This window comes from Pelophylax lessonae (assembly GCF_965119305.1).
Source record: "Pelophylax lessonae genome assembly, chromosome: 13".
Classification (NCBI taxonomy): domain Eukaryota; kingdom Metazoa; phylum Chordata; class Amphibia; order Anura; family Ranidae; genus Pelophylax; species Pelophylax lessonae.
In genome coordinates this window covers 132,890,059-132,915,495 of record NC_138780.1, presented here as the reverse complement: position 1 = coordinate 132,915,495, position 25,437 = coordinate 132,890,059, and the positions used below count along the sequence as shown (strand labels likewise).

At 42.6% G+C, this 25,437-nt stretch overlaps 2 protein-coding genes across 2 annotated transcripts in view; one reads left to right on the top strand and one right to left on the bottom strand.

Annotated features, from left to right (window-relative positions):
- The window catches only part of TMEM62 (transmembrane protein 62), a 66,214-nt gene extending 65,687 nt beyond the window's left edge, over positions 1-527 (bottom strand). Inside the window, exon 1 of the mRNA XM_082275214.1 lies at positions 317-527. Within this exon, the coding sequence (XP_082131340.1) occupies positions 317-508 (192 nt within the window). The 5' untranslated portion in view covers positions 509-527. The remainder of the gene's footprint in view (positions 1-316) is intronic.
- A 369-nt stretch (positions 528-896) lies between these two features.
- Positions 897-25,437, top strand: part of UBR1 (ubiquitin protein ligase E3 component n-recognin 1) — a 234,394-nt gene continuing 209,853 nt past the window's right edge. Inside the window, exon 1 of the mRNA XM_082275496.1 lies at positions 897-1,072. Within this exon, the coding sequence (XP_082131622.1) occupies positions 1,010-1,072 (63 nt within the window). The 5' untranslated portion in view covers positions 897-1,009. The remainder of the gene's footprint in view (positions 1,073-25,437) is intronic.

Below are 25,437 nucleotides of genomic sequence, written 5' to 3'. Positions count from 1 at the left end.
GCTGTACTACGGGTACAAAGAACACATGACATACACATATGTGATATCCCTGTGATCGTCAGGTGCAGAATTTATTTTGGGTTGATCTTTGGTTGTAGGTTATGGTAGCAACAAGAAATATACAGCTACATTTTTAAAAAAGTTTTTTTTTTTTTTTTTTTTAATTATTATTTTGGGCCAGATTTCCTTTGATAATAAAAAATTAATAAAAATCAGGAGCTCTTCATTAGCATTTACCACCAAATAAAAGCCATATTTGTCCTGCAAACAAAAACAAGGTATCATTACTGGGATAGAACACAGGACCTCTCCTCACCTGTACAGCCCAGAAGAGGTGAGTGAGCTCCTTCCCCGGCCATGGTCGTGTTATGTCCCTTCTATGCCTGGCCCTCAGCTGAGCCCTGCGCCCAGTGCTGCTATAACTGCCCAGTATCAGAGCCAGAACCAGCACCACCAACAAGCCAGCCACCAGTTTCAGCATCTTTCTAGGACTGACACTGACACACATGCAGAGCTCTCTTGCTGGCTCCGCCCCACTCCAGGCAGCCTCAACGCTTCCGCGTCTATCACTTCCGCCCTGTTGACAACCACCATAGAGAGGACACCTGAACATACCAATAGGGCTTATCTGCAGACTGGAGCTCCACTTCTGACAGGACACACTGCCGTGAACCGGAAGTGACCAGGGTAGGTTTTTCTCACGGGGTAGGTAATTCTCACGGAACACCTCCACTTTTTTTTTTCTTTATGAACTTTCATGTGACACTACTCTGCTTGCTGAGGGGCGGGGCTGATTTGTCAATAACACATTTTCTTGGAAGGACTACTAGTGGCTATTGTGAGTAATGAGCGAGTGCCCCTAGTGGTCGCCTGACTGAAGCTCACCTCTGTCACATGCCTGGCCAGTCTGCCGGAAGGCGAGTCTAAAGTCGTAAACCACACCTCGGCTGCTTGGCTACAAGGCGCAGTGTCGTGCAGAATTGTGTACACTGGTGTGAGCCCTGAGAGGATGGAGGGAGCTGCAGGAGGAGAACTGAAGGGAGAGCTGAGGGGAGAGCATATCCCCAGCCTGGTGAGAGCTGACCCATGACACTGTGCTATTATTATTATTGTATGTTGTGTACTGCTGTGCTCAGGGCTGCAGCCTGTGCTGGGAGAGACTGACAAGCAGAGGAAATGGAGGCTGCTGGAAGCTTAGGGACATCCCTGCTGGAAGACATGACTTCCCCTCATAATGTCTTCCCATTCTACAACTCTCCAATCTAGGGGGATGTTTACAAAATGACTATATGCAGTATATACTATATATATTATAGGGACATACTAAAAGGAATGCCCATAGAGAATAATGGAACAAAATGGAATGCCCATAGACAATAATGGTAAAAAAATATTTCAATTAGCGACAGAACCTTTTAGACGTATCAAATCTTTAACAAACATACTTATCAATATCAGTGGCGATGTGGGATGTTTACAAAATGACTATATGCTGTATATGTGTGTGTATAATATATATGTATATAGTATTGGAGTGAAATCTGCAGACACGGGGCATATTGTTTACAGAGCAAACGTATACAGCGTCTCCAGGTTACATCGTTGTGGGTTCAAGCGATCCTTCATTTATGCAAACAAGGCCCATTTTCATACAGTAACATCAGGAGAACTCATAAAGCATAAAACACAGAGGATGCAAAATAGTGGGGGTAGGAAGCTCCACCATTGTGCCCCTGAGGGCCGTGTCAGAGGGCCAAAACCTTTCAATATAAAGCTGACCATACACCAGTATACTTCTGTGAGAAAATCTTGTTTTCAGGATGTTTATTTGTGGATATAAAAAGTCTAAACACCCCTGTTAGGCCCCGTTCACATAGCAGCGACGCTACTTCCCGGGGTGACCTCCGAGGTCAGCATGGACTTCATAACATTGAAGTCTATGACGGTCGCTCCGGGTCGCCCCAAAGAAGCTCCGGACCCTTTTTCTAAGTTGGAGCGACTTGTGTCGCTCCTATTACAACGGGTTCGCAGCTTCCCTATGGAAGGCGACCTGTGAGGCGACCAGGTCGCCTCACAGGTCGCCCCAGTGTGAACGGGGACTTAAAATGTCAGGTTTCTGTGATGTAAGAAAAAAAATGAGATAAAGATTAATAATTTCAGAACTTTTTCCACCTTTAATGTGACTTATAACCTGTACAACTCAATGGAGAGAGGTAAAAGAAAAACTAAAATATGGTTGCATAAGTGTGCACACCCTTTAATACTTTGTTGAAGCACCTTTGATTTTATTACAGCGCTGATTCTTTTTGGGTATGAATCTATCAGCATGGCACATCTTGACTTGGCAATATTTGCCCACTATTCTGTGCAAAAACTCCAAATCTGTCAGATTGCATCTCCTGTGCACAGCCCTCTTAAAATCACCCCACAGACTTTCAATCGAATTCAGGTCTGGGCCATTCCAAACTTTTTTTTCTGTTGAAGCCATTCCTTTATTGATCTGGATGTATGCTCTGGGTCATTGTAATGCTGAAAGATGAAGTTCCTCATCATGTTCAGCTTTGTAGCAGAAGCCGGAAGGTTTTGTGCCAATATTGACTGGTATTTGGAACTGTTCATAATTCACTCTACCTCGACTAAGGCCCCTGTTCCAGCATAAGAATAACAGCCCCAAAGCATTATGCTGCCACCACCATGCTTCACTGTGGGTATGGTGTTCTTTTGGTGATGTGCAATGTTGTTTTTGTGTCAAACATTTCTTTTGGAATTATGGCCAAAAAGTTCAACCTTGGTTTCATCAGACCATAATACATTTTCCCACATGCTTTTGGGACTTCAGATGTGTTTTTGCAAGATTTAGACGGGCTTGGATGTTTTACTTCGTAAAAGAAAAGGCTTCCATGTCGCCACTCTACCCCATAGCCCAGACATATGAAGAATACGGGAGATTGTTGTCACATGTACCACATAGCCGGTACTTGCCAGATATTCCTGCAGCTTCTTTAATGTTGCTGTAGGCCTCTTGGCACCCTCCCTGACCAGTTTTATTCTCGTCTTTTCATCATTTTTGGAGGGACGTCCAGTTCTTGGTAATGTCACTGTTGTGCCGTATTTTCTCCACTTGATGATGACTGTCTTCACTTTGTTCCAAGGTATATCTAATGCCTTGGAAATTCTCTTGTACCCTTCTCCTGACTGAAACTTTTAAACAATGAGATCCCTCTGATGCTTTGGAAGCTGTCTGCAGACCATGGCTTTTGCTGTAGGATGCGACTAAGAAAAGGTCAGGAAAGACCTACTAGAACAGCTGAACTTTATTTGGGGTTAATAAGAGGCACTTTAAATGATGGAAGTTGTGTACTGACCCCTATTTAACATGAATTTGAATGTGGTTGCTTAATCCTGAACACAGCTACATCCCCAGTTTTAAGAGGGTGTGCACACTTATGCAACCACATTATTTTAGTTTTTTATTTTTACTACCTCCCCCCCCCCCCCCCCCCTTTAAAAGGTTTCAGTTTGTTGTTGAGTTGTACAGTTTTTATAGGTCACATTATCAGTGGAAAAAGTTCTGAAATGATTTATCTTTGTCTCAGTTTTTCTTACATCACAGAAACCTGATCTTTTAACATGGGTGTGTTGACTTTTTATATCCACTGTGTGTTCACCTTCACAGACAGAATTTCTGTCCTGCTGCTTCCGTTTGTCATGTCACTCTGCCCCCGTTCACATCTTGGGGCAATTTGACATGTCAAATCGCATGCCAAATTGAAGCCTATTGCCTGCAACAGCACCACCAACTTTGCGGCGATGCACTGATTCCCAAGAGTCGTTTCTGCACTACTTTTAGGAACTTCGGGAAAGATTTCAATGGACATCTGAGCATGAACCCACACAAATGTCTGTCAAATCGCCCCCAAAGTCGCACTGTGCAGGTTCAGCTAAACTCGCACGATTTCAAATCCACCCTGAGTGTGAACGAGGGCTCTGGCCGAAAACAATCCGTGAAGGGGATTTTTTGTTTGGGAAACACCATAATATTGTACGTTCATTTTTTTACAGAGGAAGTAAAGTCAAAGGCATAATGTGTGCTAATAGGTAAGCCTATAATAAGGCTTCCAAAATATAAAGAGAGAAAAAATATTGCGCTAACGATAAAGAATGAGCTGCTACACTAAACAACTGACAAAAAATTGTGATCCATAAAAATTCTCAAAAGTGCAGCGCTAGTGAACATATAATATAAATCAAAAAAGGAAAAACACGTGAAAAGTGAATAATCCAAATAATGTGAACAATCCTGATAACCAGTGTTAATTTTGGCAGCAAATTTCAATTTAGTTTTAGTCTTAGTCTTAGGACTAAAATGGCATTTTAGTTTTAGTCCCATTTTAGTCTTCTGCAAGTGTTTTAGTTTTAGTCGTATTTAGTCGACTCAAAACTCCAGTACATTTTAGTCGACTCAAAACTCCAGTACATTTTAGTCGACTCAAAACTCCAGTACATTTTAGTCGACTCAACACTCCAGTACATTTTAGTCATCTATAATCGAATGGGTGTAGTTCAATTGTAATTTGTAATGCATTTAACCACTTCCCGCCCGCCCTATAGGCAATTGACGGCGGGAATGTGGTTGTATTATCCTGACCGGATGTCATATGATGGCGGCAGGATAATACAGCTCTGGGCGCCCCCCGGGGGCGCGCAGAGTGGCGATCGGTGATGCGAGGTGTCAGTCTGACACCCTGCATCTCTAATCTCGGTAAAGAGACTACTGACGTAGCTCTTTACCATGTGATCAGCCGTGTCCAATCACGGCTGGTCACATAGTAAACAGGAAGAGCCGTTGATCGGCTTTCCTTAGTTCGTGCCTGACAGGCACGAGTAAAGGAGCGCTGATCGGCGGCTCCCCTGACGCGGGGGGGGGGGGGGGCACTGGTAATCAGATCATTGATTACCAGTGCAGACCCTCGGGGGGGGGGGGTGCCACTAGAACCACCAGGGATGCCCGCCTATGACCCCAGGGATGCCCACTATGGCCACCAGGGATGGCAATCAGGGCTCAGGGAGCCCCCCATTGCCCTCCCCATCAGTGCTGCCCACCAGTGCCCTCCCTATCAGTGCTGCCCACAAGTGCCCATCATTGCCATCTTTTAGTGTCGCCCACCAGTGCCCATTATTGCCCACCAGTGCCGCCCATCAGTGCCGCCTATCAGTGCCCGTCAGTGCCGCCTATCAGTGCCCACCAATGCTGCATATCTGTGCTACCTATCAGTGCCTCCTCATCAGTGCCTGTCAGTGCAGTCTCATCAGTGCAGGAAAAAACGTATTTATTTACAAAATTGTATAACATAAACAAAAAAACTTTTTTTTTTTTTTCAAACTTTTCGGTATTTTTTTATTTGTTTAGCAAAAAGGAAAAAACCCACAGGTGATCAAATACCACCAAAAGAAAGCTCTATTTGTGGGGGGAAAATGACATAAATTTGGTGTAGGTACAGTGTTGCATGACCGCGCAATTGTAATTCAAAATGCAACAGCGCTAAAAGGGGAAAATTGGCCTGGGCAGGAAGGGAGGAAAGTGCCGGGTATTGAAGTGGTTAAGCATTTCTCTACAATTTCCAAACTCATTATATACTACTGCTGGTCCTGGAGTGAAAAATCTAATATGTTATTATTTATGGTATTAAGCTTTGAGCATGCACCAGTGTTAATTTTGGCAGCACATTTCAATTTAGTTTTAGTCGTATTTTAGTCGACGAAATTAACACTGCTGATAAGTCCAAATAATACAGTCCAAATGTGTTCGGATAAAAATAAAATCAACAATCCCAAGTGTATAGGTGACATGACTGTCCAACATGGTGGTGATCAAGTGCTCAATGGATCCCAACACCAACTGAAATGGAGATGTATTATGCTCACCGGGACGGTAGGACTCAGAGTGCCGTATAGCACCTGGGTCAAAACAGCTAGATATATTGTAGATGGGAGATCCGGAATACTCAGCAAACAACGGATGTCCAAGTGAAGATTTTTAGCAGATAAAACGTCACACCAAAGCCTCCCAATCAGCCAAGCAATAGCAGATGGAACCAGAAAGAAGGGACAACATATAGTGTAATACTGCTAAAAAATGTTATTCAGCAAATAAATAAAATTGCACTTACAAACATCTCATGGAAAGGAGCATGAAAGGTTCAAAGGTAGGCTGTCAGTAGCGTGGCCTTGACGCGTTTCTGCGAATATGCTTTTATCAAAAGGTAATGCCAGTTACCTTTTGCTTTTACCTGGCATTACCTTTGATAAAAGCATATTTGCAGAAACGCGTCAAGGCCACGCTACTGACAGCCTACCTTTGAAACTTTAATGCTCCTTTCCAAGCTTGTCCCGGAATGGACGTTAATGGATGTTGGTGGGGAAAAAAATAAAATATCATGGACATTACTCAATTTTGTTTTTCCAAAAAAAAAAAAAAATTGTAGAGAAGTGTGGAGGGTGGGATGAAGTACTTATTGACTAGAAAGACAATTTGCTTAGTGGCACAGTATGGGCTAGTGATATGTTGTATTGGATAGGTTTTTTAGGTATGGGGGATCTTTTATAGGCAATCAATTTATTTTCTTGGCTACTTTTCTCTGGCAATTACTCCTGTTCAGTACACAACAAAAAAGATCACTTAAAGCGGAGTTCCACCCATTTTTTAATAAATTGGATTACATAGATGTATGTAATCCCCTTTAAAACAACTTTTACCAATGGAAACTTTTTTTTTTTTTTGCTAGTAAATACCTTAATTTCTGGTTTATTCCTCCTCTCCTCACTTCCGGGTCCGATCGGCGATGACGTCATTCGGCGATTCGCAGTGTGTGCTGGGATGTATTCCATTCCTGAAATCTCGCAGGAGCTGAGCTGTACTGAGCCGTGCCTGCCCCGCCTCCGCCCCGCCTCCTCTCAGTGAGTTGTACTGTATGCATTGTATTCAGGCCGTTCTCTGCCCTGCCTCCGCCCCGCCTCCTCTCAGTGAGTTGTACTGTATGCATTGTATTCAGGACGTGCTCTGCCCCGCCTCCTCTCAGTGAGCGAGGACTGAAAGCATTATATCCTCACTGAGAGGAGGCGGGGTGGAGGCGGGGCAGAGCACGTCCTGAATACAATGCATACAGTACAACTCACTGAGAGGAGGTGGGGCAGAGAACGGCCTGAATACAATGCATACAGTACAACTCACTTGAGAGGAGGCGGGGCAGAGAACGGCCTGAATACAATGCATACAGTACAACTCACTGAGAGGAGGTGGGGCAGAGAACGGCCTGAATACAATGCATACAGTACAACTCACTGAGAGGAGGCGGGGCAGAGAACGGCCTGAATACAATGCATACAGTACAACTCACTGAGAGGACCCACATGGAAGAAATATATATTAAAAATATATTTAAAAAAAACATTTTTAATTTTTCCCAAATATATTGGAAATATATTTGAAATGCTACAATTGTGGCCATATTCAATATATTTCTACAATTTTTAGTCCAAATATATTGGAAATATATTTGAAATGCTACAATTTTGGCCATATTCAATATATTTCAAAATATTTTTTCCCTAAATATATTGGAAATACATTTTTCTTCCATATGGGGAGGCGGGGCAGGCAGTACAGCTCAGCTCCTGGGTAATACTGCGAGATTTCTGGAATGGAATACATAACAGCACACACTGCGAATCGCCGAATGACGTCATCGCCGATCGGACCCGGAAGTGAGGAGAGGAGGAATAAAGCAGAAATTAAGGTATTTACTAGCAAAAAAAAAAAAAAAAGTTTCCATTGGTAAAAGTTGTTTTAAAGGGGATTACATACATCTAAAGTTAAGAAAATGGGTGGAACTCCACTTTAATGATGTATATAAAGGACAGCCCATGGAAGCCAGTCCTTTTTATATTGGTATTCTCTGATTGGTTTCTTTGGGTTAGTACATGTTATCTTTTGCCTTTTTGTAGATTGCTATTATGAATAGCCCATGTACAACCTTGTATAGTTCTGAAGGTTATGGGCGTTTCATCCTGCCAGACTGTTGGCACGGTTTCCTGGAGTATTGCAGTCTCACAGACAATGGGATGTTGCATCTGGCCCTCCTTGTTTGTTTACATTATAAATGTTTTACTTCCTACACAGTGCCGAGAGCACTTAAAGGGCAACATAACCCATTTTACTGATCATTCTTTTAACATTCACCACGGTCCTTATCAATTTTGTAAGTTTGCCTCTACATTTTGTTTGTATTAGGATGTTAATGGGTCAGTTCAGCTATACTGATAAGTGATCGATCATTTTGGGCTGGGAATTTGTAGCGTGAACCAACTGACAGTTTATGTATCTCCAGCAGAAACCGCTTCATGTCTGCTCTAGCTCAGTCTCATTCCTCTTTCTGTAGTAGAAGTAACTCCATATAGTTTGACAGTTACTGCGTTAGTTTCTGTTATAACCTATTCCTCCATGTAATTTTATTTTTTAATTCACCCTTATAAGTGGCATGCACATAGCAGATATAAGAGGAACACAAGGGGCGCCAGCTAAGTGCAGCATTAATGGGTTTATTACAAATAAAAAACCAAATGCAAACTCACAGAAATATAAAATCAAAGAGCTTATCTGCAGCCATGCTACATTGGGTGGAATCTAGCTACCCGAAGAACCGCTTGTGACAGCAAACGGCATGTTTTCGGTGAGGAAACCAAGTCCAATGTTCCAGGAGGTGAGGAGATCCACTGTAGTACACAAGGCAGGATGTGATGGGTCGGGCTGGTTGCGGATACATACATGCATACATACATAGTTACAATATACATTGGTTAAAAAGGATATGTATGTATTTAAGTTTATTAGTCAATCTTTTGAAGTAGGCAGTAAGGAAAGACTCCCAAAAATTCCAAGAGCATGAGACCGAAAAGGAAACTGAAACAGAATAACTCAAACAGAATAACTCAGCCATTGATCAGTGGGTAAAATGTGATACATTAATGTGGTTCTAAAGTACAGAAGGTTTTTTTTTTTTAATCTTAATGCAATAGGATAAAAAACCTTCAGTGTGCGGGAGCCCCCTATTACTTATCTAAGCCCCATCTTGATCCAGCAATGTTGCACGAGAGTCTCGGCTGTTCAGATCTCTCCCTCCTCATTGGCTGTGAAAAAAAAAAAAATAGACTTTAGTATCACTTTAATGTCTCTCCTGCTCTGTTTCTGTGAAACCCACTTTTTTGTTTCTTTCCAGTAAGAAAGAAATGTGCCCTATGGATATACAATCATTTCTCTAACTTACCTTCAACTGGAACCAAAGCAAGAAATACGGATACAGAAAGTTGCAATGAACTGTGACTAACTGTGGGAGTTGCAGTTATGGTTAGAAGGATAAAATTGGTGTCTCTGAGTCAGATCACATGCAGCCAGTGAAAAAAAAAAAAAAAAAGGATTTATTATCGATTCTGTCCTTGTGGATCTTGGGATGCTTCATACATACAGCTTAGAATTTAAAGTGGTAATAGACAAAAAAATCAAAAAAGTAACATTTCAGCTTATAAGATTTTAGATATGGTGGCTGCATTACTTTTCTTTTTTCTCTCTAGGGTTTTCTTCCTTTATTTCCACCTGATGATCCAACCAGTGAGTCTGCTGTGTGTGGTTTTGAATTTAATTCCAAATTCTACATGTAGTACTAAAGGGATACAAAGCGTTGGCACCAACAGCGCCTAAAAATAAAAGTAGTAGTATGAAGTAAAAATGTTTTTGAGACGCCGAATCCAAAAGCGCTTAGTGCTAAATAAATATATACTAATAAATGGAGTAGTGAATAAATCGTTAATAATTAATAAATTCCAATAATTCATAAGGTGAAGAAAGTTCATCCAGTGCACAAAATTTCATAAGAATATACATTTTACATTAAAGCGGAGTTGCGGCCTCAAAATCGAATTTGGGCCATCCGCTTGCTGAGGGCTACCTGAAAAAGAAGTGGATGCTCCCAATTTTTTTTTGGTCACTTACCTTGATATTGAAGAAAATATACTCACCTTCCTTCCACTTCCTCCCTCCGCGGCTCGCGCCATCACTTCCGGTTTGTGATGACTCCTGGGAGCTGAACGTCATCGCTCGTCACTTCCGGTGCAGGTGTGCCATTCCCTGCTAAACAGCTTCTGGGCATGCCCAGAAGCTGTGCAGGGATGCCGCGCTTTTACAGGAAGTGACGAGCGGGGCCAGTGCAGTGCATTGTGGGACTCCGACGTCACGAAGAGGACGCGCTGGCTTCAGCTGCCCACACCTGAGATGGCAGCGCTGGATTAGAACTTTTCAAGGTAAGTATTTCTTCTTACAGGTAAGTGCGACCCGGGACAGTTCAGAGGCTATCCATTGTGGAATGTACTAGCCCTGACTGTCCAGGTGGTATTTTAATCTAAATTTTGGGACCTGGAACTGCACTTTAAGTATTAATTAATACCATTAATTCATAAAGTGCAACAAAAGTTTTTTTCAGTGCAAAAATTCCACCACAAAAAGTGACATAAAGTGCTGAGTAGATCTTTTTTAGGAAAAGTGCTTGTGCTTGAAATGTTCCTTCACCTATTAGTATGAGGGTATCTCGCCAGAAATCAGAGGGCCTCCAGGACCCAGCTTGCTCTATATTTTGCAAAAAGGCTCCTTGGATGTAAGTGGATAGGTGGCCTCCCTGGGTTCACGATGGATTGTTGTACACTTATCCCCCAGTCAGGATAGTTTTTCCTTTTCCCAAGAAAATCAAAAACATATAATTGCGCAATATCATTTTATACATTTATTAGACATACTAAAAATCAAGGGATTGTACACTCACATTTTTTAGTGCCACTATCGGCACATCCATGCAGCAGAGAGCAGAGTAGTGTGCAAACGCCACATACAAAAAACCTTCTGACTTTGCAACCACTTTAAGCAGTGCTGGGTGGGCAAGGTGGTCGAAGGCCTTGTAAATGTTTTGAGTATGCCTTAGAATAGGAACTCTGATCTCAAGAGGGAATCTTGCCTCAAAACAGGGTAATAGCATTGGGATCAAATTGGGAATTAAAAGTATGATGAAGCTGCGGAAAATGAAAAAATACCAATTGTTGAGAGTACTGGCTTTGTAGTACAGAAAACTAACAATTTATTGCGTCAAATAAGTCCTAATGCCCTTTTACGCCCAGATAACTGGCTCTAGGAGGTAGAACAGATGTGGAAGATTGGGGTTCCTCCACAAAGGAGTATAAGGTGACCACTGACTGGTTGGTGGATACAGTATGAAGAACTCTAGTCCTATTCCATGCCTCAATCATGGCTTTCCTGGTACGAGTATGAGAGTATAGACTCCTAGAGCCTGGCTTCCCCTGATAGAACAGGGATTGTGTAACGTTCATGCGTTTTTGTTTGTGGATGGATTTACAGCTGCAGAATTATTACACTCAGTAGCCTTGTAGAGAATCTGTTGAACAACATATCCAACTCTCAGGACTTCATCACCGTGTACAGCCTGTTATATACTATATATATATATATATATATATATATATATATATATATATATATATATTAATAGATGTTTAATGGAGGGATAGAATATATGAGGATATATAGATGAGAGACAGGCTATTGTATGGTGAGCACTAGAAGTAGTATAGGAGAGTTGCAGGTGATGGTAAGCAGATGGGTTCTGATGTCAAGTATAGTGCAGATGGTAAGAGGACACAGATGGAGTATACTTTAGACAGAGTAACCTAGTGCAAGGATAGTTCAAGGTAGTCCCAAGAGTTAACAGTCTTATGCAGATGATAGTGAATAGATAGATACAGATAGTCTTGGTAATTGCAGTAGATGACAGTAGGAGATTGGTTAGTAAGAATCCCCTGCGGGGTACTTATCACTTAGATAGGTTAGGAATAACAGTGTCCATTGGAGAGGGGTGATCCCGTAGCGAGATAAGGATCACCAGCGAGGTTTCCGGCTTTAGTTCAGCAAGGAAGGTATGTCAGCAGCTCCGACTTCTCAGGCGTAGGTGCGATGAACATGTGGGTTTGAACGAGCGATGAGTGAGAGCAAACCAGCGATTGAAATAGCCGCTCATATCGGCGCTCGGCAGTGATGTCATCCGGTCTTAAAGGTGTATGCATCCTTTGTTATACAAGATGGGACGCAAAGAGAGGAGAAATATGGGAACAAGGGTACCATAGGTACCGGAACATTACAGATTGCAGCCACTTATGCAACCTCAGGGTAGCAGCTTCTATGGCAACTGCTGCATTATTTCAATCACACGTATGCCAATTATGGGCATGTGAGATCTGTTTTACTAAAAAACACAGGGGAAGATTTACTAAAACTGAAGCACTCAATCTGGTGTCTGGTGCAGCTGTGCATGGTAGCCAAGCTTTGACCATATAACCTGGAAGATAATTGTTTTCTATGCAGTTCTTCGCCAGTTTGCGTTCTATAGTTTTAGTAAATCTCCACCACTCAAAGTTTGGAAGGGCCAGTCCACCTAAAGAGAGTGGTTGTTTCAAGATAGTTAAACTTATGCCCTGTACACACGTGCAGATTATCTGAAGACTTTTATCTTCAGATTTACCTTTTCTATGTAGTGCAAGGGCCTGCCGGATTGCATACAAATTGAAAGTGTTTAGGTTTGACCTCATATTATATGGTTTTGGTAAGTCTGCAGACAAAAGTCTTCAGATAATCTGCACGTGTGTACGGGGCATAAGTCTGGGAAGCCTGTTCTTCCACAAAAAAGAAGACTTGTGAGCATTTAGTTGTTTAAAGTGGGATAAGTGGATCCAAACTAGGGCATTCCTATGCATGTATAAGAAGAGAGGAAGCAGTTTCATTTTGATTATAAGTTTGCCTATGAGAGATAATTGTATGGACCATGGACAATAAACTAGCTAGCCCTAAGAGAGAGGAAAAAAATCAAGGAGACAAAGTGGGAGATTTACTAAACCTGGTGCCCACAGAATCTGGTTCAGCAGTGCATAGTAACCAATCCGCTTCTAATTTCAGCTTATTTAATTAAAGTGGATGTAAACACTCACATACACCCAGTGAAGTGAACAGCCTCAGATGATACAGAGATGAAACCGTACTTAAAGCGGAGTTCCACCCAAAAGTGCAACTTCCGCTTTAAGGACTCCTGACCCCCTGACATGCCACATTTGGCATGTAATTTTTTTTGGTGGGGGGGGGGGGGGGGGAGCAGGTACCTAATTTTGAAAGGTACCTGCTCCCACTTCTGCACGGGCCTCCTAGGCGATCAGAGCGGAAGTTCTCCTCTCCCCCCTCCCTCCCTGCAATCTTCTGGGACCAGCCACAGGTCCCAAAAGATTGCCTGGCCCTACAGGATGTGCATCCGCCTGCGAAACTGCAAGCTGTCGCAGCCGGTTGCCAACACTAGTGATGCTGGCGCCACGGAGAGGGAGACAACCAAGGCTTCGGGTGGCCGCTTCGCTGGACCATGGGACAGGTGAGTGTGTGTGTTTATTAGAAGTCAGCAGCTACACTTTTTGTTGCTGCTGACTTTTAATAAACACACAAATGGCTGGAACGGCACTTTAAGTTTTTTATTTGTTTTTCAGTTTTCTACTCTGTTTAAACGTGACCATCATGTTAGAATTTTTTCTTCTTGTTCCAGCACTGGGTGGGGTGTCTTGGCCTACACTGTGTGTGAGCTGATTGGAGGAAAGGCACACCCCTGGCCCCCCCACATAGGTAGAGGAAGGAAGAAACCCACATAGCTGTGCTGTGAATAGACCAGCTCCCTGCTAATCTATCTCTATGCACCCTCCTCGATGCATATTTCCTGCTGCTTTTATCTCCTGTGTTGGAGAGTTTGTCAGAACAGAGGAATTGAGCAGAAAGACACAGGATTTAGAGCTTTGGAGAGAGATAAGTAAAAATTAAAGATATGTGCTCAGGTCAAATTTCATGAATGGGGTTTACATCCACTTTAATCTTTGACCATAAAACCTAGAAGCTGATTGGTTACAATCAGAGGCGTAAACAGAACCTTCAGGGCCCCGGTGCAAGAAACCATGAATGGCCCCCCGGAATCCTGGCCAGGGCTCTTCCCTTCAAGACTGGGGCTCTTCCCACTGATCCTAGGGCCCTTTTTTACTCTCGTTGCGGGGCCCTTTATTACTGTCCCGCAAAGACCATGGGGCTCGGTTGCAATTGCAACCCATGTAGTTAAGCCCCTGGTTACAATGCATTGCTAAACCAGATTTTGTGTGTACCAGTTTTAGTAAATCTCCCTCAAAATATGCAGTTTTGTTGGAGACCCAAAATCCCAGATTCCTAATCTGTGTTACCCACTGAAGAGGCAGGGAAAGCACTATCCCGGGCTTGAGGTGGGATTGAATCTGTCTGGATTATTTTTCAATTTCATCTAGTTTACCCTTGGGTCAGAATAAACTGAAATTTTTTCAGCAAGGTAGTTTGTAAAAACAAGTTAGGGTCTTGAAGAAACCAGAACATGTCATCTGCATGAAGTGCTACTTTTCTCTTACAAGACCTTTCACATCAGGATTTTCTCAAATTGCCACAGCTAGGGGTTCCATCATAAGAGCGACGATTGTGGGTGACAGGACAGCCCTAGCAAGTGCCTCGTTTGCTGGCAAATGGGGCTGAGATCAAATCTTCTAGTATGAATAAACTCTTGGGGACTATGGTAAAATGGATCTATTCAGTGCAAAAGGGAAGGACCAAATCCCATTCTCTCAAGCACCATAAGCCTATAGCTCCAGTCCATACTAGTCAAAAGTCTGTTGTATTTAAACTTCTTTTACCATACCAAGCTGTCTAGACATAGTGGCAGAGGGTTGATGCAAACCATTTACCGCTGACATAGGTGCTAACAGTTATTTCACAGTCAAAAAGAAAATGACCGCACTCAGGAACTAAATGAAAATATCGAAGTATTTAATTCCCCACCAAGGATAAATGCAGACAGTACATCACAGGGACATGCGACAGGTTGATGCGTTTCACGATACTTGGTGTGGTTATGAGTAAGCGATCTCCAGTATCGTGAAACGCGTCAACCTGTCACATGTCCCTGTGATGTACTGTCTGTATTTATCCTTGGTGGGGAATTAAATACTTTTGATATTTTCATTTAGTTCCTGAGTGCGGTCATTTTCTTTTTGACTGTGAAGTATCTGGATGGCGGATCCGACTCGCACCAGAAAGCTTTGCTTTACCTGAGTGTCTTTTTTTTTTTTTTTTTGTCAGTGCTTACAGTTTTTGGCTTTTTTCAATTATGTAAAGCCTGTATTCCATAGGAACAAAATGTTGCTATAATTGCTAATCGTGTTAGCTGGAGTTCAGCTTTAATTTGTTAGTCAAGTCCATCTAATCTGACAGTATAACACTACCCTCTCCCTAGACTGACAATATTACTGTCCAAGGATGTTTCTGTTGCTTCTCCATCCATGGTGGAGACACCTTAAGGCTGGTTTCACATGGGCGGTATAACCAGGTCCGCCTGTCAGTTTTTTTTAGGCGGACCTGATCAGACCAGCCATCGTTCTCTATGGAGTGGCAGATGTTAGCGGACATGAGTCCACTGACACCCGCCAGCATCTGATCCTGTCCATCAAAAACAGGCAGATGGGGGATCTATTCCCCATCCGTCGATCAGATGACAGTCGGATGGAAACACAGGCAAGGAGGGAGCCCCTGCTAAGAAGGCGAATGCGCATTATAGATCACCAGGTGAAAAAAAAAATGAATGCAACTACCTCATTCAAGGATTGGTTATATATTACACTTTTTGTTTTTGGGTTTATTACCATTTTAAATATTTTTAACATCCTTTTTAAATCATCCCAATGTCTCAACATCTCTCCAAGATGAATCCTAATTTAGGATATGACAGGAATGTCATACAGGTATGAGCATACCCTTTTTTACATTGTCTGTGATCCCTTACAGACTAACAGGTATGAGGACCGTAGTGCGCTTCTGTGGGAGAGATCTGTCTTACAATACTCGATGTTGGCCTCCTGGGTGGGTGAGCGGTTTCTTAGCTGTTCCTAGGGCTGCTCTTCCAAAGAGCAGAAGCACGCTCCAAAGGTAAACATGGAAGGACAAGCGAAAGGCGCCTCTTAAGTGCAGTGTAAAACCGTTTAAATGACACACAATAAGAGAACACTTACACGATCATTCTTGAAGAGCAGGCATATGGGGACATCACAGGGGGTACGTTCCATAGGCTCCCGTGATGTCGCCACGTTCCTGTGGTCCACGAGCGAGACGTGCGTTCCACCGCGATCTCTGGTCGGGACTTTCCTCCTCAACGCTCCATACCTCTCCTTCCATCTCCCAAAGCTGCTGGATGGCTTTTAGGGAAATGGAGCCAACAGGGAGCCTATGGAATGTACCGCTGTGCTGTCCCCATGTGCCTGCTCTTCAGGAATGATCGTGTAAGTGTTCTTATTGTTTCTTTAAACGGTTTTACATTGCACTTAGAGGTGCCTTTCTTTTTTCCTTCCTTGTTTCCCTTACAGACCTGTTTATACATTTTTTATTTTTTATTAGTGTGTGTGTGTGTGCGCGTGTGTGTGTGCACGCCAGACTGCCAGGATGCCTGGCTACCATAAGCAAACACATATGGGTCCCAAGCATCTTTATATTATTTATTATTATTTTTTATTATCATCATCATCATCAAAATACAGGACTTGTATAGCACCATCAGTTTAAACAGTGCCTTATAATATAAAGGGAGAGATACAATTCACTACAGAAGGATTGGGAGGTCCCTGCTCATGGAGCTTACAATTTTAAAGGGAGGTGGATGTGCTGCAAAAGGTAATGCTGTGGCAAATGATTGGATGGAGGTGGCCCATGTACTATTTTTAAGTGGAGGGGAAGATAGGCTTCCCTGAATAAATTATTTTTCAGGGATCATCTAAAGGTGGACAGGATATAACTGGATATACTGAGGTAGGGAGTTCCAAAGCATGGGAGAGGTTCTGGAGATGCCTTGGGGGCAAGAATGGAAGGTAACAAGGGAGCTAGAGAGTAAGAGCAGAGTGAGTGGATGAATCTGCAGGACTTCACTCCAGTCCAGAACTGCAACTTCTGGAAGTTTTTTCTCTCTGCTCTTGATATCTTTACCCAATATTCTGGGCTTCTTCAGCTTTAACTAGCGAGTGCAGGATGATGTCTGCTCATGCATACAGGCATTTAATCAGAACTCTTCTTACTTCAGAACCAAAAAAAAAAAATTGGAAAAAAGTGTTTTTGGAAGGCCTCACCCAAGACCTTCTTTCCTTTTTTGTATAGGAGCAGCCATTGTACAGTGGTGCTGTTGGGGTGTGTGTGTGTTTTTTTTTTTTTTTTTTTCATATCTTGTATTTTTCGATCTTTTTGTTCTCTTGTTGTTGTATTTTCCTGAGGTCTGAAGTCTGAAATGTGTAATACAAACTTGACTGGTACATTACCAGTCAGGGGGGCTTAGTACAAAGCAGTATCTGGTGCCTACATTTAAAACGCTATAACCATTGTGACACAGAGCAGGGAAACAGATGGCTAAATCTACATACACCTGGTAGAGTTTCTGGTGCTTGTTTTGTAGCACACGTACTCTGTTTAACGTCTGACAACGTGCATGTCGCAGCCAGATGGAAGATAATTAAACTTCTAATTTTGCTCTTGTTCATCTCTGTATCTGTCCATGTTTTTGTGGTTCCTGATAGTGTAAAGATACTAAATGTGTCATGTTTACAAAACGTATCAAACTACTTTACTAGTCAAGTGAAGGGAGCATTTGATAGCGACATTTTACTGTATTTGTCTTTGTATTTTCTGTGGAATGAAGGAAAAATAAACTTTTATGTGAGGCTGTGTTGCTGCAGTGCTGTGAGAAAGGCATGCTGTATTTTACAGGCAATGTACACCTTCCATTAATACCGAATAGTAGAGCATGCTGAAAGAAATCAATATTTGTAGGCTTTTCTCTAGAATTTCTTTTCCTCTATTTATCTAGACCAGCAATCTCTAAAGTGTAAGGTGTGCTTGATATGAAGTGTGTACTAACTAAAGTACACTCTAAAGATGTGTAAATATCCACAAAAATAAACACAAATAACCAGATGTGACATGTACAGTGACATAAATAAAAAGTCTCTTGTGAAAAAGGGAGAGTGGCAAATGCAAGACTCCCAAAAACTGGTGCAGATAAATATTCTTAGTGTTGAAGTGCTCATAAACCAAGGCGCAGATGCTGAATACACAGATCTCTCATATCACCAAAATATGAAGGAGGAAGAGGTACCCTTACCAACTGACAGTTTGAGCATGCATGAAAGATGTCATGAACCCATGGGATACAGCAAGGCATCTTCAGACCAAAATCCTTCACCCAGTGCAAGAAATGTAAATGGACTCTTACCACATGTCACATGAACAATCGCTTGGATGAAGGGTTAAAGATGGACATATAGTTGGGGGGAGTACCGCGCTTTAAAGTGCTTAATACAACATAGGTCAAATTATATACATATGTGAAAAAGTGCCTTAGTGCTTCTTAAATACAATATTAATAAATTATGTGTCTCAATGTGCAAAATAAATACAATCCGATATAAATCCTTCAATTAATATAATAGGTGATAAAATAGACTAAACTCAAATTGCTCTTAGTAAAACCAACTATATCAATACAATATATAGTGACAACATATATATATATATAATCCGTGACTATTACAAAATTTTATAATGTGCTTTAAATAGGTGATAACAAGTAAAGTGCTGAAGTGTCCTTAAATAATTATATAAATATATAGTGATCAACAGAATCTTCTTTATCCAAATTTGGCATGCAGGTGCTCTTTCATGCGGTGCCCAATAGGTGTCCTAAGCGCTCACCTCAATGCTCTTTTAAAAGAGCCTTAAGTTGTATGCCTCGGTATGCTGTTCCTTCCTCCTTACTGGCATATATGTACCATTATGAATCCTCAGTTATATCTCCCTTGTATAACCAGCTATATTCCAGGGGATATATGCGGTTCTTTATATCTCCAAAAAAAACATCAAATTGGGCCAAACATGGTGAAGTACGTCCCATAAGTTTTATTAAAAAAGGTAAGAGTAACACTCACATTGCATTGCGTCTTGTTTCTAGCATAACAAACATTCCTTTGCCGATACGTCACTTCCGGTTTGGCTATCCTACGCGTTACGCTGCATACCCACGCAGCTTCTTCCAGGGATGTGTCTCACACTCCAATCCCAGTGGACGCCTTCGTAAGAGGAAATGCGTCGGGTGGAGAAGCCGCGCTATCACTACTTGCGGACCGTGCTGCAGAGCGGCCGCAAACATCTGTCACCTGTCCAAATTTTTTACATTCATGTAAGTGTGATTCCTTTTAATAAATTCCTTATCAAAAAGATAATGCACTATTGCCTGCTTATATTTTCTTGTCATATGGGGAGCTATCCTGCGGGCACCTTTGGGAGGCTATTCTAAGGAAGAGGTCCCTATGCTCAATATAAAGAGGCAGGATCATTTAAGGAACACCAATTCCTGGACAGCGGGGGATTCTAGTTGTCCATCTTTAACCCTTCATCCAAGCGATTGTTCATGTGACATCTGGTAAGAGTCCATTTACATTTCTTGCACTGGGAGAAGGATTTTGGTCTGAAGATTCCTTGCTGTATCCCATGGGTTCATGACATCTTTCATGCATGTTCAAACTGTCAGTTGGTAAGGGTACCTCTTCCTCCTTCATATTTTGGTGATATGAGAGATCTGTGTATTGAGCATCTGCGCCTTGGTTTATGAGCACTTCAGCACTAAGAATATTTATCTGCACCAGTTTTTGGGACTTTATTTGGGGGTCTTGCATTTGCCGCTCTCCCTTTTTCACAAGAGACTTTTTATTTATGTAATTGTACATGTCACATCTGGTTATTTGTGTTTTATTTTTGTGGATATTTACACATCTTTACAGTATACTTTAGTTAGTACACGCTTCATATCAAGCTCACCTTATTCTTTTTCCATTTCACATCACTCCACCCAGGTTGGAGTTTCAGTAGCAGCTGATAACCCCATCTTTTTTGTTTGCGCACCTTTTTCACAATTTATTTTAATCTCTAAAGTGTGGCCCTTTGCTTGCCTTTATCTGACCCTTGAGCCATTGTTCTTCACACTGATATAAGGCACGATTCCTTCCATTGACACCTTTGATGAGGCACCAATCCTTCCACTGACCCTAAAAAAGGGGCTCCATTCCTCCCACTGACGCCAATGACAGGGGAACCATTCCTCCCACTGACGCCAATGACGGGGGAACCATTCCTCCCACTGACGCCAATGACGGGGGAACCATTTCTCCCACTGACGCCAATGACGGGGGAACCATTCCTCCCACCGACGCCAATGACGGGGGAACCATTCCTCCCACCGACGCCAATGACGGGGGGACCATTCCTCCCACCGACGCCAATGACGGGGGAACCATTCCTCCCACTGACGCCAATGACGGGGGAACCATTCCTCCCACTGACGCCAATGACGGGGGAACCATTCCTCCCACTGACGCCAATGACGGGGGAACCATTCCTCCCACTGACGCCAATGACGGGGGAACCATTCCTCCCACTGACGCCAATGACGGGGGAACCATTCCTCCCACTGACGCCAATGACGGGGGAACCATTCCTCCCACTGACGCCAATGACGGGGCACCATTCCTCCCACTACTGGACACAGCTCTTATGTATTTTATTTTTAATCCCACTGATATGGCCTGGGACATGGTCTATTCCCACTAACGCTGGGGCATTTTCTACTCCCACTGGCAACAGTCCAGCTCCCAAAACATATCAACGAGTGTAAACTGTCCCTTTGATTAGAAAGTTTGAAGACCCCTGATCTAGACAAGTGGTTGCCAAACTGCTCCCCTTTGCTTTCTATTAGTTGGCACCTGGGGCACTATTCCCTTCACTCATACTAACAATGGGACACTTTCTTCCATTGACACAAACAATGGGGCATAATTCCTTTAAAGCAGAGCTCCACCCAAAAGAGGATGTTCCACTTTAAGCACGACACCCCCCCCTCCTCCTATGCCACATTTGGCAAATCATTTTTTGGGGTGGGGTAGGGGGTTTCTAGTTTTGACAGGTATCTGCTCCCACTTCTGCTCAGATCGCCTAGGTGATCCGAGTGAAAGTTCTCCTCTCCCTGTCCCTCCCGGCAATCTTCTGAGACATGTCACAGGTCCCAGAAGATTGCCTGACCATTCAGGAGGTGCAGTGCGCACCTGGCTGATGGGACAGGTGCGTGTGTGTTTGTTTAAAGTCAGCAGCTACACTTTATCTGCTGACTTTTAATAAGTCCAAAAAAATGACTGGAATTCCGCTTTAAACTAAAATAAATGAATGGACATAGTTCCTCCTACTAACACCAAACATGAGACACTTTACTTACCCCTACTGACCTTAGGCACTATGTATTATTATTTATTAAAAATATATATTTTTTTAATTTTGTTGAAAAATGCATTAAAGTGGAGAGGTGGATACGAACGGCTCTGACGGCATTTTTGGTGCCTTTGTAATCTGTGAGTGCTTCATGGAACACCGATAGGCTCAAATGATGGGTGGAGCTGCTGTGATTCCCTTCCAGTATTAGGCTGCTAATGTTTGTGCCGACAATTCAGGGCACTTTACAATGTGAGTGCATTTCTATAGTTTTAATTCAATAAAGATTTTTAGCAATTTTACACAAGGAGTTCCTTTCTGTGTTTTCCCCTTTTATCCCATGATTGGAGCTTTGTGGGTCTAGAGAATTGAAGGAATATTACTCATATAGCCTGTTGCTGATTACATTCGTCGAGCCTAGTGGGTTCAGAGGAGTGGAGGAACACCTTCTGGATTGATTAAGAGCAGTATACTTCTGTGATTCTGGTGATTTAAGGGTGTTTTCACACTAGGTGCGATTGCCTTGTCCGAACCCAAGTTTGATTGCTCCCCCTGCCCTCGATGGACTGTGTTCACATTTCATTTTTGTATCCAAACCGCGGTACACTTGTGTCATCAAGCTGCAGCCGGCTCGTTCTCATGTTGCTTGGCAACCGCTGTAAACGAGAAGGTGCCAAAATGGATAGAATTGCTTGCTTTGGTACGATTGTGTTCTCATCAGAAGCGAACCGTATTGGAGTTCACATGAGCCGTACCCCAGACCACCCTTTTTAAGTGGACTCGGGTATGGTTCGCAGGTGCGCACCCGAGTTCAAAGACAGTGTTGACATCAAAAAGAACCGAATTCTGACGTCAATCGAACCCGGGTGCGCACCAAAAGTGCTAGTGTGAAAACACCCTAAACTGTCCAAAGGGTTGTGCTGAGGATCCTTCTCACCATTTAAAATTTTTCATGTCGATTGGATCATTTGTATGGACTCTTGCAATTTCTATCATTCGGGGTCCTTTCACACGGGCTTTCTGCCCAGCGGACTCTGTTTTTCTCAGCGTGGATCAATCCGCCAGAGACGGAGCTGTCACATCCCCGCTTTCCTCTATGGGAGATCGGATGAAAACGGACCGCCTGTCTGTTTTCATCCAATCCTCCAGATGGATGGAAAGATAGTTTCCATCCGTCTGGATTTCACTAACCACATCGGATTGGAGAGCCGTGGGCGTCAGCGGACATGTCATCGCTGACATCCACTGCCCCATAGGGGTGCATGGAGCCATCCGATCAGGTCCACCTGAAAAAACTGTGAAAGGGGCCCAAGGCTCAGTTCACACCTATGCAGTTTGCTTTTGATAGTTTTGTTCTTCTTTTTTTTTTTTTTTTGGGCAATTTGTTGTTGATCAGAAAAAAATAATGCAAATTGCAGCAAAAATGCAATACATGCTCTTCATCTTTTCCGTTGAAGCAAACAAAGCACAGTTTTGCATATAAAAAAGTCCCTGACCCTTTCCAAAAATGCAGTGGCTAAAAAAGCATCGATGTAAATGTGTTCCATAGGAAATCATGTTAAATGAACTGTAGTGTGTTTTCTGCAAAAAGCACCAAAAACTCATAGGTGTGAACCAAGCCTTACACATTTATTTGAATTTTTTTTTCAGGAATGGACACTATTGGGTGCTTTCAGTTTTTATATAATTGTATTTAAACTGGCTCATGTGATTTGTTTTTATTGTCACATGTTGTTCATAGTTGTGTTTTTTTTTTTTTTGCCCTTTCTTGTTTACACTATATTTTTTAGCACACAGTTTGGCCCCTTTCACACATACGGTCCAATCAGATCCGCCTGTCAGTTTTTCAGGCAGACCTGATTGGGTCCTCCATGCATTCCTATGAGGCAGCGGATGTCAGCGGAGACAAGTCTGCTGAAACCCGCTGCCATCTGATCTGATCCTGTCCATCAAACCCGGACGGGTGGAAACCCTGGCGGATCGGAGGAGAACAGACAGGCGGTCCCTTCTCATCTGATTCCCCCATAGAGGACAGCGGAGACTGAGCTGTCATCCTCCTGTTCAGCGGGGATTGGGGGATCGATCCCCGCTGAGAAAAACTGAGTCTGCCGATGGAGCAGACAGTGTTAAAGGACCCTTAGACATATAAGGTAGCTGCTGATAAAATCAGTGTCCCTTCAAGTCTATTTATTTCTGCTGTTTTGGATGCAGCACTTTCTGTTTTCATTTTCATATTTATTGCTTAAAGGAAGTCTATAGCATTTTTATGTAATGTCAGTTTGCCTTGGGCTTGTTATGACAGGTGCAGAAACAAGGGTGCATGGCTGGTTAGACTTACCCCCAAAAGTAGTCAATAATGTGGGGATTATGTATGTTATACCTAAAATATCTTATAAAAGTCATCAACCCAACAAAATCAATAAACTACTATTTGGAAGCAAAAAAAAAAAAGTGGGTGTTCAAGGATAATCTAGAGATATTTCGCCTTCAAAAACGTGTGCTTTAAATCTACATGGTTTTATTGCAATGAGTTAAAACATGATAGATTGTACATCTTGGATATCAAATGCTTAAAAATACCAGATCTCATATGTAACTTGTGTGCTTTGTTGAGTCTATATGTTTCACAGGTAATCTGCTTCTTCAGGACTACTTCTTCAAAGACAACAAATATGTTACATAACAATCTTGATCAATAAATCAAAAGAAATATTTATATACAGTTCCACCACAACGCAGACAATTCATACAAGTACAAAGATGTGTCCAGAGTATAAGAATCTGAGAGAAAAGCAAAAAAAAAACACCCCCAACCCACCCAATACTAGCAAAAATACAGTACAAGTAGGGAGGCATAAAAGGAACAACCACAGTGAGAAGGGGCCCAGAATAGATGCAACAGTAAATGTTCAATAATTCTGGTCTAGATATACCCAAAAAATAAATACCAAGCAGAATCCTTTTCAGTATAGGAACAAAAAGGGCCTACGTACACCCAAATATAAACCCAACAATTGATCTTATTGTGTATGCTCCTAAATATTCTCACTTCTGCATAGAGGTGGAGATCCACCATAGAACTTATTATTTAATAGCCTGATGTCCAGATACTCATGTGAGTGGCCCCTATTGCGTTCTCAACTCCGTAAACAATAGTGCCTTCAGGGGAACCAGAAAGCGGAGAAAAAAAATTTAAATAAATAAAACCTCTTTCTTTCTCTTTCTTCTTCTTCCTTCTTTTTTTTTTTTTTTTTATATCGACATTGGATATTTTTTTTTATGTCAGCATGACAAAAGAAGAAAATATGTATTTGTGACAGCACACACCTGGCATGTAGCGTAAACCTCCAGGTTGGACAGATTGATAGCAGCAGGAGCCATTGGTTCCCAGTGCTGTCGATCAAAAGCTGTAACCTTGGAGCAGAGGGCGGGGCCGAGCCCCTATGTCTGTGTTAATAGATGCAGCAGCTGGACTCGGGAATGAGCCTGGATGCGTGCCCCCCATGGAAAGCCAGTTTCCATGGGGACACCTGATGAAGAGGGGCTTGAAGTGATAGGCCACCCATTGTCCTCTATGGGGTGGTGGATGTCAGTGGACATGTGTCTACATGTACCTGCCGGACAACTGATCCAACAAAATCCACTGAAAACAAGACACATGCCGATACATTCGCTATCCTTTCAGCTGGTCGGATCAAAACAGACATGCAGTCCTTTTCCATCCGACCGTCCCATAGCGGAGAGCGCGCTCTGTCCTTGTCCTGCCATCTGCCTGCTCAGCGGGGATCAGTAAAGAGAGCAGGCGGATTCCGCTCTGACTGATCCGCTCCGTGTGAAAAGGGCCTAAAACCTAGAAGCTGACCGGTTACTATGATTGACATGGATATGACACCAGATTCTGCGTGCACTAGTTTTAGTAAATACCCCCAATGGGTCCCGCC